At 40.9% G+C, this 15,003-nt stretch overlaps 1 protein-coding gene across 2 annotated transcripts in view; it reads left to right on the forward strand.

Annotated features, from left to right (window-relative positions):
- PAPPA2 (pappalysin 2) overlaps positions 1-15,003 on the forward strand; it is a 271,505-nt gene that overhangs the window by 165,057 nt on the left and 91,445 nt on the right. For both annotated transcript variants that reach the window (XM_039219146.1, XM_039219147.1), the window contains 2 exons: positions 4,454-4,589; positions 4,784-5,000. In XM_039219146.1, coding sequence (XP_039075077.1) covers positions 4,454-4,589; positions 4,784-5,000 — 353 coding nt within the window. The remainder of the gene's footprint in view (positions 1-4,453; positions 4,590-4,783; positions 5,001-15,003) is intronic.

The following is a 15,003-nucleotide window of genomic DNA, read 5'->3' on the forward strand; positions in this document are numbered from 1 at the left end:
AGGTGTATGTTTAATTTTGAAATGTTGTTCTTTACCCTCGTCTTTCTGAAGTATAAACAAAATTAAAAAAATATTTCTCTTTGGAAATAAGGATTATTTTGTGAAGTAAGTTATGAACGTTGAGTTCTTACTAGATGAGAGGCATGGTTTAATCGTCGTTACAGCCTCCTGTGATAAGCAGTAAGTCCGTGTTTCAGACGTGCAAAAGAGGAGCTTGAGGTTCAGGGAGGAGAGACGGATTGCTTGGATTTAACCAGCTAGTGAGGATGGAGCTACGAGCCACACTGCAGTTTCTGCCTGGCAGCCCTCTCTCCAGAATGGTGAACTTGCTTGGTTCTTTTTATCCTGGCTCACGTTGAGTATGCACAATGTGTGGATTCAAGCTAGTCTCTGCTTTGGAGGCTCCAGGAGTTGCATGAGACTTCATACTTTCTTCGCGTCTGGTGGCTGTTGTGGGGCATATTCGGTATTGGAATGAGAACAGAGTTCGGTTACCTCTCCTGTGTCACTGGGAGAGGAAATGCCTCAGACCCAGCGTCTTGTCCTTTGATCAAACCCTTGTGTCTTTTTGCTTTGTGTTTCCCAACATTCCTGTGCCTGCGTCTCCTTAGTAAGTCTTACTGGTGGTTTCCTGCTTCAGCAGTGGCCTGGAAATCCCCGCATCCCCGCGTAGCCCCTCCCACAAATCACAGCACTGACGCACCGCGACCAGGAGCAGCCTTTAAGGTTCAAAGTGATTTGGTTGAAAGACCCTTAGAGCAAGGGGGCACCTTGCCAGGAGATGCAAAATGAGTTGGAGGCTTTGGGCATGGGCCCTCAGGACAGAGCAATCCGCACCATGAGACCTGCCCCTACTAATTAGTTTCAGGTGGGTGGTGTCTATTTTGGGGGCCCAACAGGAGGTGGGAAGACTGAGCACTCCTGTTCCTTCCCGAGCCCACCCCACTCTTCCAGTCTGAGGCCTATGGAGGTAAAGCCACCACGAACTTGTTTGGACTCCGTCTGTTCCTGGCTCAGGAAACAACCCAGAACTTTCTTCCAGTACTCAGGTCTCTTTTGTGGTGTAGGAAAAGGAAGAGGTTGTGGGAGCTCCCAAGGGACTTTGATGTCCTTTGCTGCCGAGGCTGAGGGCTTCGAGTTAGGCTCTTGGTTACCTTATGGTATGTTTCATGTCTAGCCCTCATCCAGCCAGGGACAAAGGACCTCATATTGCAAGCCCTAACCTATGGGTCTGGATGTTTCTTAAGTTATAAAGGAATATTTATTACTTCAAAGAAGGGAAATGAAAAGGGGGGGCGGGAAGACACTAAAAAGAGAGTGTGGCTGGCCTTTCCCTCAAAGGAGGAGAGGAAGAAGGGAGCGCTGTGTTGCACTGACCACTGCAAATCATAAAATCACCCTAATTAAGCCAGCAGTGCAAACGGACACTCTATAAACACACCACTGAGACTCAGAAAACATCAGCCTGCACACAAGGAAGAATTCTTGGTAAAGTGGAAAACATGTTTTACTCTCCTCCTCCCCATTACTAGAGGAGGTGGGTCCCCACTAGTAGATATACCTTGTTTTTACCCTGAGGACAGTTGTTCCGGTACTTCACTGCCCTTGGAACCAGATAAAAAGCTACAGAAATGCACACAGAACATTGTAAGGTGCAGCACCAGAATCTAGTAATGGAGCCATCATGGAATACGAGGCAAGGTAGGGATTTACGAGCAATAGAAATTCAGTGTAATATTGAGCTAAAGGATGTAAAACAAAATTAAGATTGCTGCATTAAATAATTTCGGGGTAGAAAATAAGGTCTCCAGGTCATCCCCCAAAATCTAAGGTGTTTTTTGTTGTTTTTTTTTTATTAAAGGATTTCCACAGATGAAACTTCTATAGCTTACTTTGGAAGACAGTTTTATTGTTAATGAGCCTAACCATCTAGGAATATTCTTTATAACTAACTGAATTTCCTGGGCCTCGGTGTTGGCTTATTTTTCAGCATGGGTAGGCTTGGGCATATGTACTTGGGGCACCAGCTGAAATGCATTAGAATGAACAGTGTGGCAGCTTCTAGCCTCAGAAACAGTAAACTCCACAGTTGCCTCTAATGTCATAGTTCACATACTAAGTGGCAGGTTCAGATAAAAAGTTTAGGGGGCTTGAGAAGAAAGTGAATCCCATGGCCTTAGGATGTAGAGTTCTAAATATATCTGTCAAATCCATCTGGTCCAATGTGTCGTTTGGGTCCATTGTTTCCTTAGTGATTTTCCGTCTAGTTGATCTCTCCATTGCTATAAGTGGAGTATTAAAGTCCCCTGATATTAGCACATTCTTATCCATAAGATGGTTTCTGCTTGTGATTGTTTTATGTATTTGGGTGCTCCGTATTCAGTGCATAGACATTTATAATTGTTAGCTCTTCCTGATGGAGAGACCCTGTAATTATTATATAATGCCCTTCTTCATCCCTTGTTACTGCCTTTACTTTAAAGTCCAATTTGTCTGATATATGTGTAGCTACTCCAGCTTTCTTTTGACTTCCAGTAGCATGATAGATATTTCTCCATCCCCCTACTTTCAATCTGAAGGTGTCCTCAGGTTTAAAATGAGTTTCTTGTAGACAGCAAATAGATGGATTTTAATTTTTAATCCATTCTGCTACCCTAAGTCTAATGATAGGAGCATTAAGTCCATTTACATTCAGTGTAATAATAGAAAAATATGAATTTAGAGTCATTGTGTTCTTTGTAGGATTCATGCTTGTGGTGGTGTCTCTGGTATCTTGCGTTCCTTGCAACATTTCCCTCATAGAGTACCCCTCAGGATTTCTTGTAGGGCCGGTTTAGTGGTGACAAATTCTTTCAATTTTTGTTTATTTGGAAAGACTTTTATCTCTCCTTCTATTCTAAATGACAGGCTTGCTGGATAGAGGATTCTTGGTTGCATATTCTTTCTGTTCATCACATTGAAGATCTCCTGCCATTCTCTTCTGGCCTGCCAACTTTCAGTAGATAGGTCTGTAATCACTCTGATAGGTTTCCCTTTGTATGTTAGGGCCCTTTTATCCCTAGCTGCTTTCAGAATTCTCCCTTTGTCCTTATATTTTGCCAGTTTCACTATATATCGCGCAGAAGATCGATTCAAGTTATGTCTGACGGGTGTTCTCTGTGCCTCTTGGATTTCAATGTCTGTTTCCTTCCCCAGATTGGGGAAGTTCTCTGCTATAATTTGTTCAAGGACTCCTTCAGTGCCTTTCCCTCTCTCTTCCCTTTCTGGAATTCCTATGATATGGATATTGTTCTGTTTGATTGTATCACTCAGCTCTCGAACTCTCCTTTCATGTTCCCGGATCAGTTTATCTCTCTTTTTCTCAACTTCCTCTTTTTCTATAATTGTGTCTTCTAATTCACCTATTCTTCTCTCTGACTCTTCAATCCATGCATTGGATGCCTCCATTTTATTATGCATCTCATTTGTAGCATTTTTTAATTCATCACAACTATTTTTAAGCTCCATAGTCTTTGTAGAAATAGCTTCTCTGTTGTCTTCCATGCCTTTTTCAAGCCCAGCAATTAATTTTATGACTATTGTTCTGAATTCTTGTTCAGTTATGTTGCTTATATCTGTTTTGAGCAGTTCTTTAGCTGTCATTTCTTCCTGGAATTTCTTTAGAGGAGAGTTCTTCCATTTCATCATTTTGGCTAGCTTTCTGTCTCTTGTTAGTTTTAAAAGCTTGTTATGCACTCTGCACCTGCGAATACTGCTGTATTAAAGAAGGCTCTTTGACTGTCCAGGGAGAGAGGGAGGGAGGCAAACCATGAGAGACTCTTGAATGCTGAGAACAAACTGAAGGCTGATAGGGGTGGGGGAGAGGGGAAGGGGGGTGATGGGCATGGAGGAGGGCACTTGTTGGGATGAGCACTGGGTGTTATATGGAAACCAACTGGACAATAAACTATTTAAGAAAAAATAAAATAAAATAAAATCTTAAAAAGTTTAGGTGGGAGATAGGATGGAGAAGAAGGAACTATATTTGGAACTAGGCCAGTTCACAGCAATATGGTAGCTTGGTGACTCTTGTCCACTTCTTCGAATTTGGAGATGAGGTGGTATTGGCTGGTTATGTGGTGATTTACTGTCTCCAGCAGTGGTCTCTTTCAGTGATCTTTTTGAGAAATTTAAAGAAAGACAGGCCCAAGTGAGAAAGGAACAGTTGAAGTGAAAAATCACAGAAAAATATGGGATGTTCGGTAGCTACAAGTTACCTTTTTTCCATGGAATTTTGATTTTTGCTGTGAATGTGGATATCTTTCTGTGCCTACTCCGTGTTTTTCTCATGGGTAAAGGCGAAGGGCACTCTTGCTTTATAAACGGTGAACTCAGGAAATGTAAAGGTAATGTGACATATTCCTTGAGAGCCCAGTGGAAATAATGGCTCCTACCTATGTGTGCTTATGCCTAGGTGTGTTTCAGTAGACCAGAAGTGGCCACGGCAATTTTCATTTTCTTGACATCTGATGGCCCAGTACTTGGAGAACAGCAACACCCAGCAGTGACTGTTCACCTGACCGATGTCAGTGGGAACAACCACTCTCTTGGTGAGTCTGACAATGATCCCTTTAGGGCCACTAGAGGACAATCCATCAGACCCCAGAGTCAGCTCTAGATTTCTGTCTCTTATATTGCTGGGGACCTTGCCTAGAGTACACAGCTATTGAGAAGAGAAAATGAATGCTAGATGTGGAAACACAGTGCTATGTGAGTGGATACAATATTATTCATCTGATTTCAGGAACCTATGAACTGTCATGCCAGCAAAACCCACTGGTTATCAATGTGAGCCATCACCTGAATGTCCTCTCCCACCGTACCTCCTCACTGCTGCTGAATTTCTCATCCCCATTGGTGGGCATCTCAGCGGTGGCTCTAAGGACACCCTCGCACATAAGTTCTTCAACTCTCAATGACTGCATCCTAGAGCATGAGGGACAAAATCATCAGGGACAGAGGTACAGAGTCCCCTTTCTTTTTTTTTTCTTGTGGCTGTGAAATACTACTATCATCTCCATATGTGCCATTTTGTTTTCAGTGGGTGTTTAATCACGAACTGAGAAGTGGGTCTAAAAACTACTAAAAAGACCTAAGAAACAAGTAAAGAACAATTTATAGAAGACACACTTGGTTTTTACATTTTGCTCTTCTTTTCTTAGCTGAGCATAATTTCTTATGTAAATATTTAACATCTTTACAAGGTCTTAAAATCTTTTTTACATAAAAATCCACTGCATTCAAATCAGCATTGTTATATAAACTGCCAAAAATTCTCTGCCAAAAACTCTGTGTTCTCTGAGCAATGCATGTTTCTCCACTTGTTCCCACCTGGACAGTGTATGCAGCAAGTTGAACAATTAGTTTTTAAGGCATATCATATAATCAATTAGAGCTGCATATGGAAATCAGGAATATGTTATCTACATGGGTCTTTCTGGGGACATCTGATTGTCATCATCTACACAGAGGTTTCCTGAACTCTCTGCCTCAGCTAGTAGAGGGACTGTACTTTATAGTGTTGATGTGCCCAAGGGTGCCCTGAAGGTGGGAGAGAGCATGCCAAGCAATAATCTGTGTTGCAGTTGGGCTGGATTAATTCTATGAGTGGTCTAATCAATTGAGTGGGACTGTAGGTAATAGAGCTCAATCCCTCAAGGAGTCAAGTGACTGGGATCCTCATCACAAAAGCTGCAGTTCCAGGCAGAGCTCCATCACCAGATAGGAGCTCTGATACTGCCATGCCCAACCTAGGTGTACCAGAAACCCAGCTTTGATTAGGGAATAGGAGTAGACATTAGTGTATTGCTTATCAGTTATCTTTTGCTATTTAGCAAATTATAGTAAAACTTAGTGGTCTGTCAGCTTCTAGGGATAGGAGTTTGGATGCAACGGAGTTGAGTGCCTCTGGCTTAGAGTCTCTTACGAGTTTGCCATCAAGCTGTTGGCCAAAGACACAGTAACCTAAAGCTCAAGTGGAGCTGGATATTTCACTTCCAAGGTCACTCGTGTGGTGATTGGCAGGTCTCAGAAGATCTGCATCCAAGCACAGTCACATAGCTCCTAGCAGTAGGCATGCTCGTATAAGTGTGGCTCAGTTCCTTACCACGTGGGCTTCTCCATAAGTTGCCTGAGTAGCCTATGACATAACAGCTAATGATCTGAGATAGAAGGAGGCCACAGAGGATGGGTATATAGGAGGCCACCCAAAAGGGAAGCCACAGTCTTTTTTATAACATAATGGTGGAAGTGATAATCCATTGCTTCTGGCATATTCTTTTTATTAGATGTGAGTCAATAAGTCCAGCCTGTACCCAAGGGGAAGTCTCTGCATCAGGGCATGAATCACTAGGGACCATCTTAGAGGCCATCTCCCACCTCTAGTAATGGCGGTTTATGTTAACTGAGTACTAACTATGTGCCAGGTATCATTGTAAATGCTAGAAAGAGAGAAGCAATAAGGGATAGAGCCTGGCTGATGGACGTTGTAACATTAGTTCATCTGAAACTCTTAAGTATTTTCACTGAGCAAACGTCTTCACATGTTAACACAAGAATGCAGACTATTAAAATAACATTGTTTACCGGAATTCTTGCCTCTCTCCTATGTGTTTTAAAATTGTTTTTCTCTACTGGCCCTACCTCTGGCCTCAAGCCATACAGAATTTCTTTCAGGTCCCTGAAACATGTGTTCTTGAGGAACTTCGTGTCTTTGCACATTATGTTCCTACTTTCTTGAATGCCTTCCAGCCCTTCTTCACTTAAACTCATACTGCATCATCAGGATTCACCTTCTTCTGTGAAATCTTGGCAAACTCCTTGCCTATTTCCATAGGGCATAGTACACAACCCACTCTCTACCAAAAGAGCTCTCACATTGGGTGATGACTATTTACTTGTTCTTTTCCACTCAGCCCCAAGCTCTCTCTAGTGGAAGTTTCATGCAGTGGCTTTTGGTACTTAGCACATAGTAGGTATCAGAAACTGTTTTGAATGATAGTAACAGATTTTATCTCTAAATGCTGTGTGGAACAGAACTAAACAAGCAAACCAAAAGAAGTAGAAGTCATAGCCTCTCTAGACCTGAGGGACAAGAATTCCCCTTACTATCATGGCTGTAAAGTTCTGACAAAGAAGTTGATTAATTGTGATCAGTGCTGCTAGCTCACTTATTTTCATTTGGCACTGTGGGAAAAACAAGTTTTATATGCATGCATGCAAACCAGTAGAAATAGGATATGATTCTCCAGTTTACACAGAGTGTATCTGGAATGCACAAGCATTTCCAAACCACATGTGACTGACAGGAGCCATGCAAATTGGCTTTTCCTTGTAGCCAGCAAATCAGTGCAATATAGTAAATTTTGGTACACAGGGAACCTGAAAGATTTCATATATTTTCTTTGTGAACAGATTTAAAATCCAAATCTCTACATACACTCAAAGAATAGAAGTATTTTTGTTTCTTTATATAAATCCCAATTATAGATGTGGATAGATAATAATATGAAACCCTCAAATTCTGGGCATAGTGAGAGGGATTCCTGGCTACCTCGTTCTTACCCCTTATGACCTGAATTCCATTAATACTAAAATGGGCAAGGGAGAGCTGACAGATGCCTGGCGGTAGAGGATGTGTTGTCCATTTCATATTTAACCATTAATGACCAGTGGCCTCTCCCTCCTATAACTCTGTGTCTTTAAACCAGTCTGACTGGCCAATAAACTTGTCTGGTGCTCCACTGATGTTCATGATTCTTACCTTGGACCCTTTAGCTTTTATCTTTCCCTTCATCTTGTTTCTTGTTTTGCTGTGATGGCTTCCCAACTTATGACCCTTTGGGCTTCGTCTACTGATAATGAGCCATTCATCTTGAAAACCAAGCTCAGTATTCTTGGTTTTGGCCCCTAGTGCTTTTTAAGAGCTCAATTCACTCCTACTCCCTGGCTGTTTCTAGCTCGAGTCACTTTAGGGGAAGGTCCTGCATAACCTGCCACAGCATCCCATGAGTTGGAGAATCAGGCAGAGCCCCCCCTCCCCACCTCTGCTAACCATCCCAGGATTGTATTGGTGGCTTTGTGAAGTGGGAAGCACTTCTGTGGTTAATGCAGTGGAAATTGGAGTGTGCTCCAGATATAATCCAGGTACTAATAGTTTACTTTGCCTAAGTGAGTGAATTCACTTCCAGAAAATCTGGACTCCTATTTAATCAGGACTCTTGTTATCTACTTTGGAAATTCACACGATCAAGTCTAGAAGAATTTACTAATAGGCAAGAATTGCTGATGCGTGTGTGCTTTCTCCTACAACAGAATTTTGTTCTTCCAGTTACATGACCATAACATAATGGAAGCATTGATTGTAACTTCTCTGCCCCTACCAGATGGTGGTAGATTCATCAGACTCCCAGTGTTGAATCTTCTGAAGATGACCATGATCTCCTTTTCCAGAGCATGACTGATTACCGTGGTTGAAACTTCTGACCACTCCTCTGTTTGCAGCATTTGCACTTTCTCTCTTTATTGATTTTTCCATCTACCTTCTCTATAAAAGGTTGCAGTATAATCTTCCAAATAACTCTGCTTCCTTAACTTTTCCTTGTATTTCAAGCAGCTCTGGATTTTTATAATTTGATGTTACAGAATTATGTGCATAACTGCTTGTGACTCTTTTATCTTTATTAAGATCCTACCTTGTGCCAACCCTTTTGCCCCATTAAATGCCTTTGGCTTTCTATTCTACTTTGCCTGGAATTTAAATTTCCATCCCTGCTTTCCGTTTGTTTATATTTATTTCTTTTATGGCCTTTCTTTTATTTTTAACATTTCTCTATCTTCACTGCCAGTGAGCCCAGGGCACATTGCTGCATGGCACTATTTATTTTGAAAATTTATTTTATGGTCCCCAAGCCTTTAGGATCCTTAGGACCCTGTAGTATTTTTGTTTTGTTTTGTTTTACCTTCGGGACATCTATCTTCTAAGATTCCATGGCCTTTGCCAGTGGTTCTCCCCTACCTTCCACTCTCTCCCCTCTCACTGGACCAAGCCCCTTATCCTTCCTGACCTGATGTCTTGAAGTCAGGAAAGTCTGATGAAGAATGATGGGTAAAGAACAGATCTATGACCCCTGAAAAGCAGTGCCCAGTTTGTTGGTCTCAAGAGAAGCCAGAGAGTGAAGAAAGAATGACCCTTTCCCTTTGTTCTTTTAATATGGCTCTATTCCTTATTTGCTTTTTTTCAGGGGGAAAAAATGCATGCTTTGGCTTCCAATGCTGTTTCTCAATTCAACTCCAATACATTTTGAAATCAGGAGGGAATCCACACAGATTCCAGCTGTCACTCTTGGTTTTTTATATTGATAAGAGTTTTCATATTTTTTCTGTATTGTCAGAATTTAAGTGGGAAGCCGGGAAAAATGACCTCATAGCATTCTTGCGAGATTAATCAGGAATGATCCATGGGGAGGCTTTCGCACCATGTTAGCCCCAGGCAGGAGCACCGCCCATGGCAGCTTCTACACCACCTCTCTTTGTCTCCATTCTTCCTTCTACAAGGTGTACCACTTAGCACTTTGTTGCTTCCCAACTCTAAATCTGCTCACAGCATATGAATGTGTAATGCTAGAACAGGACTTTATTAGTATGTATCCTTTGCTGGCTGATGCAGTGTTTGGTTTTGTCAGGAGAGGGTTATGGAGAGATGGTGCAGGAGGAAGGGCTTGGCTTCCCAGTTTCAGTGTGCTTTCTTCTCTTTTGCTGCTGTGACATGACATGTGGTGTATAGCAGCCACTTAGGCTCCCAGGGTACTTATTTCCTGTTGGCTCTTCACAACCATTGGCCAAAGGTAATGCTTGTTAAGTACCCCACTGTGTATTATGGCTTACTAGCATCCCACTTCCCATTGATAAAGAGCTTCATGTACTCAAGCCCATAGGTACAACCAAACTGATTCCCAAATCCTACCTTCGTGAATCTTTCTCCTGGTACCATTTATAGTTCCATTTTAGGCCAGTCACGGTACAATCAGGACATAGTAATTAGAATAGGGGAAGTTTAATATAAATAGTTATTAACTACAAAGGACTAGCTACTTAGAGGTCAAGAGATCCCTAATGAATCGACGAATGGTGGATAAAGGGAGCAACCATTCCATTTAGGGACAAAGGAAAAGTATCAGAGGAAGGAAGCAATATGGAAATCTCCCCATCTAAGGCTGTGATTTGGATCTCATTAGAGAGGGTATGGAGATGGCACATTGGATGGCAGAGAAGTTTGCTGAGGTTTTATGGGCAGGGCCAGCAATCAGGAAACCATCCATGGAAGAGCTGATCAAAGCTTATTAGGAAGCTCCTGTTTGGGCCCTGGTGGGACTTCTAGAAAGCTGCCATTGGGATACTGCTGAAACTTTTGGGGAAGTTGTCCACTGGGCATTGGTGAAACATTCTGGGAAGTCATTCCCTGGTGTGCCTTTGAGACTTGTTGGAAAGCTCATCTAGGGTGCTGGTGGAACTTGCCGAGATGTGCGAGGAGGGCGGGGGTTACTGAAACTCATTATGTGGTGAGCACCGTTGGATTAATGCTCTATCAGACATCAAGTGCAGCAGAAGCCAGGAGAGGAAAGCACATGGAAACCAAGAAGAGAAGCCCCTTTGTCCTGCAAGTCTCTCCAGTTAACGTCTACTGGGAAAGCATGACATCACACTAACTGGCAAAAGTGCAGTATTTACACGGTGAATTTCTAGTATCACAAAGCGGCAGGAAAGGTCTTGTCAAATAACCCAGAAGAAATCCCTTTGTGTTCTTTGCCTTTTCTGTTTCAGTTAAGATTTCCTTTAAGTTCCTGGCTTGAGTCCTCAGACCATGTTTCAGTATAACTTCTAAATAGATTTGACCTAAGTAAAAATGCATATTTTCTTTTTTTTTAATGTTTTGAACCTCTTTTAAGTCCAAGGCAAACATGAAGCATAAATACCTCATTAACTTATTCAGTATAAATACACATTCTGATTGAGATGGAAAACAAGTAATAGATATTCATAAATATAAAATTGTAGTGGGTTCTGAGGTTTACCTTAAACTATAGCCTCTCAACGCCAAGTATTCTAATCTAAAATTGAATGGGTATTAATCTTTTCAAATGAATGTCCATGTAGAAACCTGAGTTCTTTCTTCTGTCTCTTATTCTCGCTCTCATTTTTTTCTTTGTTAACTATATATAGTAACGCTTTGATCCTTTTTATCATTGTGGATAATTGAGAGTAGACTCATGTGACAGTTTAGGTCTAATAGAGTGGATATGTGTGTGAGTATAAGCGTATACCTTGCAGATGCATTGTTGTATTTTACCTCAAGTAGAAGAAAGTTTTTGAAAAGTTTTATATACATTGATTTGTAAAACCAATGATTCTATATGGTGTGTGTATGTTTCTTTATGTGTGTATGCATGTATGTCTGTGTGTAGAAAGAGATGGACTATTCATTATTCAAAAATACTTAAAATTAAGTGCCTACAATGTGCCAGGTATCATTTTTCAGTTGAGGAAACTAAAACTCCAAGTCTTAGTACAAATTCATCTTATTTGAGGTTAGCAAAACTAAGACTAGAATCTAAGTGATTGGTTTTTAGTAAAGGAAAGTTCCATTATACAAATGGAAAACTACTTCAGAAATATATCCATGTCTACTATCATCCAAAAAACCCTGCCACCCTCCCTCAAACTATATTTGGGAAAAAAGCATAAGGGAAGAACAATGATTCTAAGAGCAAGGTCTTCTCATAGAAATTCCCCGGTCTTGGTAGGTGGATTATCTAAGCAACTCTCTTACCAGAGAATGTCCCCTCAGTCCTCTGTTATCTAGTTACACCACATCCATTTTATCAGCAATCCATATCCATCTGGGTTCTATTCCCAAGTCATTTCCCCTTATGCTAAGCCTAAGCCACCTTCAGAGCCACCTTCTCCATGGCTCAACTGGAGTTACTATTCATTAAAGTGAAATTTAATCAGTAACAGCATTTGGTTCCTGGAAAGTCATAATATTATATAAAAATCTAAAAAAATGTGGTTATTATTTTAAAAATCCATATTCTTGATCTTTTCATAATGTATAATTATGAGTTAATTGTTTTAGCAATTTTGGTCTAGTAAAATGTGGTTATGTATATTGTATGTGTGAGTGTGTGTGTATTTGTGTGTATTTCACTTTATGCAAGACAACCTTTTGGAAAAGGTTAATGTGTATTGAATTGTATAACTAAATTTTAAAATGATATAACTTTTTAAATGATTGGGCCACTCAAAAGGGTACTATTTTTTAAGTATAAAATATTTTTGTAAAGAGCACTCTCTCCCCTGGTTTTTTCCTCCTTTCCTTTTCTCTTTTCTGCATAAATCTGCATTTTTCTATTTACTTAGAGCAAACTAATCTCAGACATAAAGTCTGAGTCAAGAAAATATAATGAACACACATATTGTGCTCTTGTATGATTCTATAGTCAAAGGAACAACTCTTAGATTTTACCTTTTGTATTAAAAACATTTGCTATTAGGCTGTTATTGTGGATATATGTTGGAGTTCAGCCTCTGACTTTCCTATATTTAATGTAAAAATATGCATATACATAATTAACATACCTGCCACATTTTGTCAACCATGCTTGTGTAAAGAAGAGGGTCAAATCATTTTAAAATTGAGTAATTACATGGGGCACCTGGGTGGCTCAGTTGGTTGAGCATCTGACTCGATTTGGGCTCAGGTCTTGATCTCATGGTTTGTGATTTCAGTCCCTGCATTGGGCTCTGCTCTGGCGGTGTGGAGCCTGCTTGGGATTCTATCTCTCCCTCCCTCTCTCTCTGCCCCTCCCAGACACATGAGCACTCTCTCTCTCTCAAAATAAATAAGTAAACTTAAAAAAAAATTGAGTAATAACAGAACTATATGTATCTGGCTTTGTTGGGAAGGTCTCAGGATGCATAACACCTGCAAATTTATGGACATGTAAACTAGTTTAGTCGACTCAGTTGTCTCTGACAGTCTCTAAAGATTCTGTTTCCTGAAGCTGGGACTGAAAAACTGAATAACCCAAGAAGAAAAATCAATTCACTATCATTTATTTCCTGTGTGCAATTTATGAACTGTGGTAATGTGCAGGGCTAATGCTATCTCAGGCTGACGTACCATAGCTGCCTCATCTCTTTCCACCTCCCTTTCAATGAAAACCTTGTGCTGTGACAAAAAGATGGCTTTGGCCATAGAAAGTTATTCTTGAAAAGGTAGATGTGTTGGCTGAGAAGACAGAGCTTGCATCAGTGAGTCAAGTACAGAAGATTTCTGGGTCACCCTCCGCTGTCCTTGGAGAATTTACTATAGACATGGAATTTTGGTTGGGGGTGGAGGGATGTGGTAGAAAAGAGAGCAACTTTTCCATAGATCTTCACTCTTATGACTTTAAAATCTCCAGAGAAGGGGCTCCTGGGTGGCTCAGTTGGTTAAGCATCCACCTTTGTCTTAGGTCATGATTTCACGGCTCGCAAGTTCAGCCCCACATCAAACTCTGTGCTGATGGTTCAGAGTCTGGAGACTGTTTCCCACTCTGTGTCTCCCTTGCCCTCTGCCCTACCTTGCTTGCACTCTGCCTCTCAGAAAAATTAATAAAACATAAGAAAAAAATTTAAATCCCCAAAGAAGTTCTGGAAGGAAGTGGCTGTGTTTTCCATTTGGGAGATGTTGGGACTCGGGTGTCAAAATGTTTCTCCTTGGTTATTCTGTAGATTATGGGTAGAGCTGGGGGTAGTTTACAAGGCCTCCAAGCCCCGGTCCAGGGGCACACAGCCAGAGCACAGCTCAGTGCCTTGGCATTCCATCCCCATTGTAATCAGTTTGTGAGCTTGGTCTTGGTAATAGGATCATTCCATCTCTATTATCCGTCATTCGGCTTCATGCTTCATTATTCCCTGGGACCCTTGTTGCTGCTGCTTTACCACTTTTCCAATTCTTATTGTGCTTCAGTTATTTGGAGCTCAGATTTGAAATGCCAACCTTTTCCCTTCCTTTTCAGCCTGGATTGGGCCTCTCTACCCCGCCAGGCCTCTCCTTCCCTTGCTCATTTCTATGTAAAGCATTCAGATCTGACCTCACTTTTGAGAGCTTCACAAAGTGAAGAGCTCCTTTCTTTCTTTCTCTAAGACCTACAGGTTAAAGCCTTTGTGTTGGCTCCTTATCTTTTGTTTTTTAGCAGAGGGTTTGCTTTAATACTCCAGAATGATGGGAAGTGTTCTCTCTTGCTGAGAAAGGCACTATAGAAATGAAATATGTATTGCATTTCTACTCTTTTGATTATCTTCTTCCCCAAAGCAGTTTAGCAAATTAACATTGAATCTGTTTTTGTTTCTTAAGTGAAGAAAGAATTGTAGCCGCTCAATTGTTCCCTTGCCTAACTTCCTTTTCCCAGAATGATTTGTCCATAAAATAAGAAGAAAAGAGGAGAAGCCACTGGTAAGGATTCTGATTCCTCTGGCCAATGATGGATGTCCTGGTGAACAACAGGTCTGCTTTGGGAGGCATAGTTAGCGGTTTGAGTCTCTTTGACTATTTGTTCTCAAAGGGTTATAGAGAAAAAATGAAATGATCGTGGACTTGGTCTCATTTAGGGGTTGATTGGTGCATGGCTAGACTACTCTAGAAAGCACTTATTAAAATATTACCTTGTTTGAGATGATTCTTAGTGGGATGCATTCTTCGAACTGGTTAGGTAGCAGCATTTGGGCAAAAGCTAGGAAGAGGCACAAACAACTTACTAAGACTTAGAACCTGCCTCTAAGGAATAGGCTAGTTTCAAAACAATAACTGAAATAATGACTCTTCTATGTCTCATCATGGTGTCTGAAATTTCACCATTAGAAATTATTTTCTTCAAGTCTTGGTGATCTTCAAAGGTCTCTTTAAAATACTAAGTAACTATT

The sequence above is a fragment of the Hyaena hyaena genome, unplaced genomic scaffold (genome assembly GCF_003009895.1).
Source record: "Hyaena hyaena isolate Hyena2069 unplaced genomic scaffold, ASM300989v1 scaffold_793, whole genome shotgun sequence".
NCBI classification, from domain to species: Eukaryota; Metazoa; Chordata; class Mammalia; order Carnivora; family Hyaenidae; genus Hyaena; species Hyaena hyaena.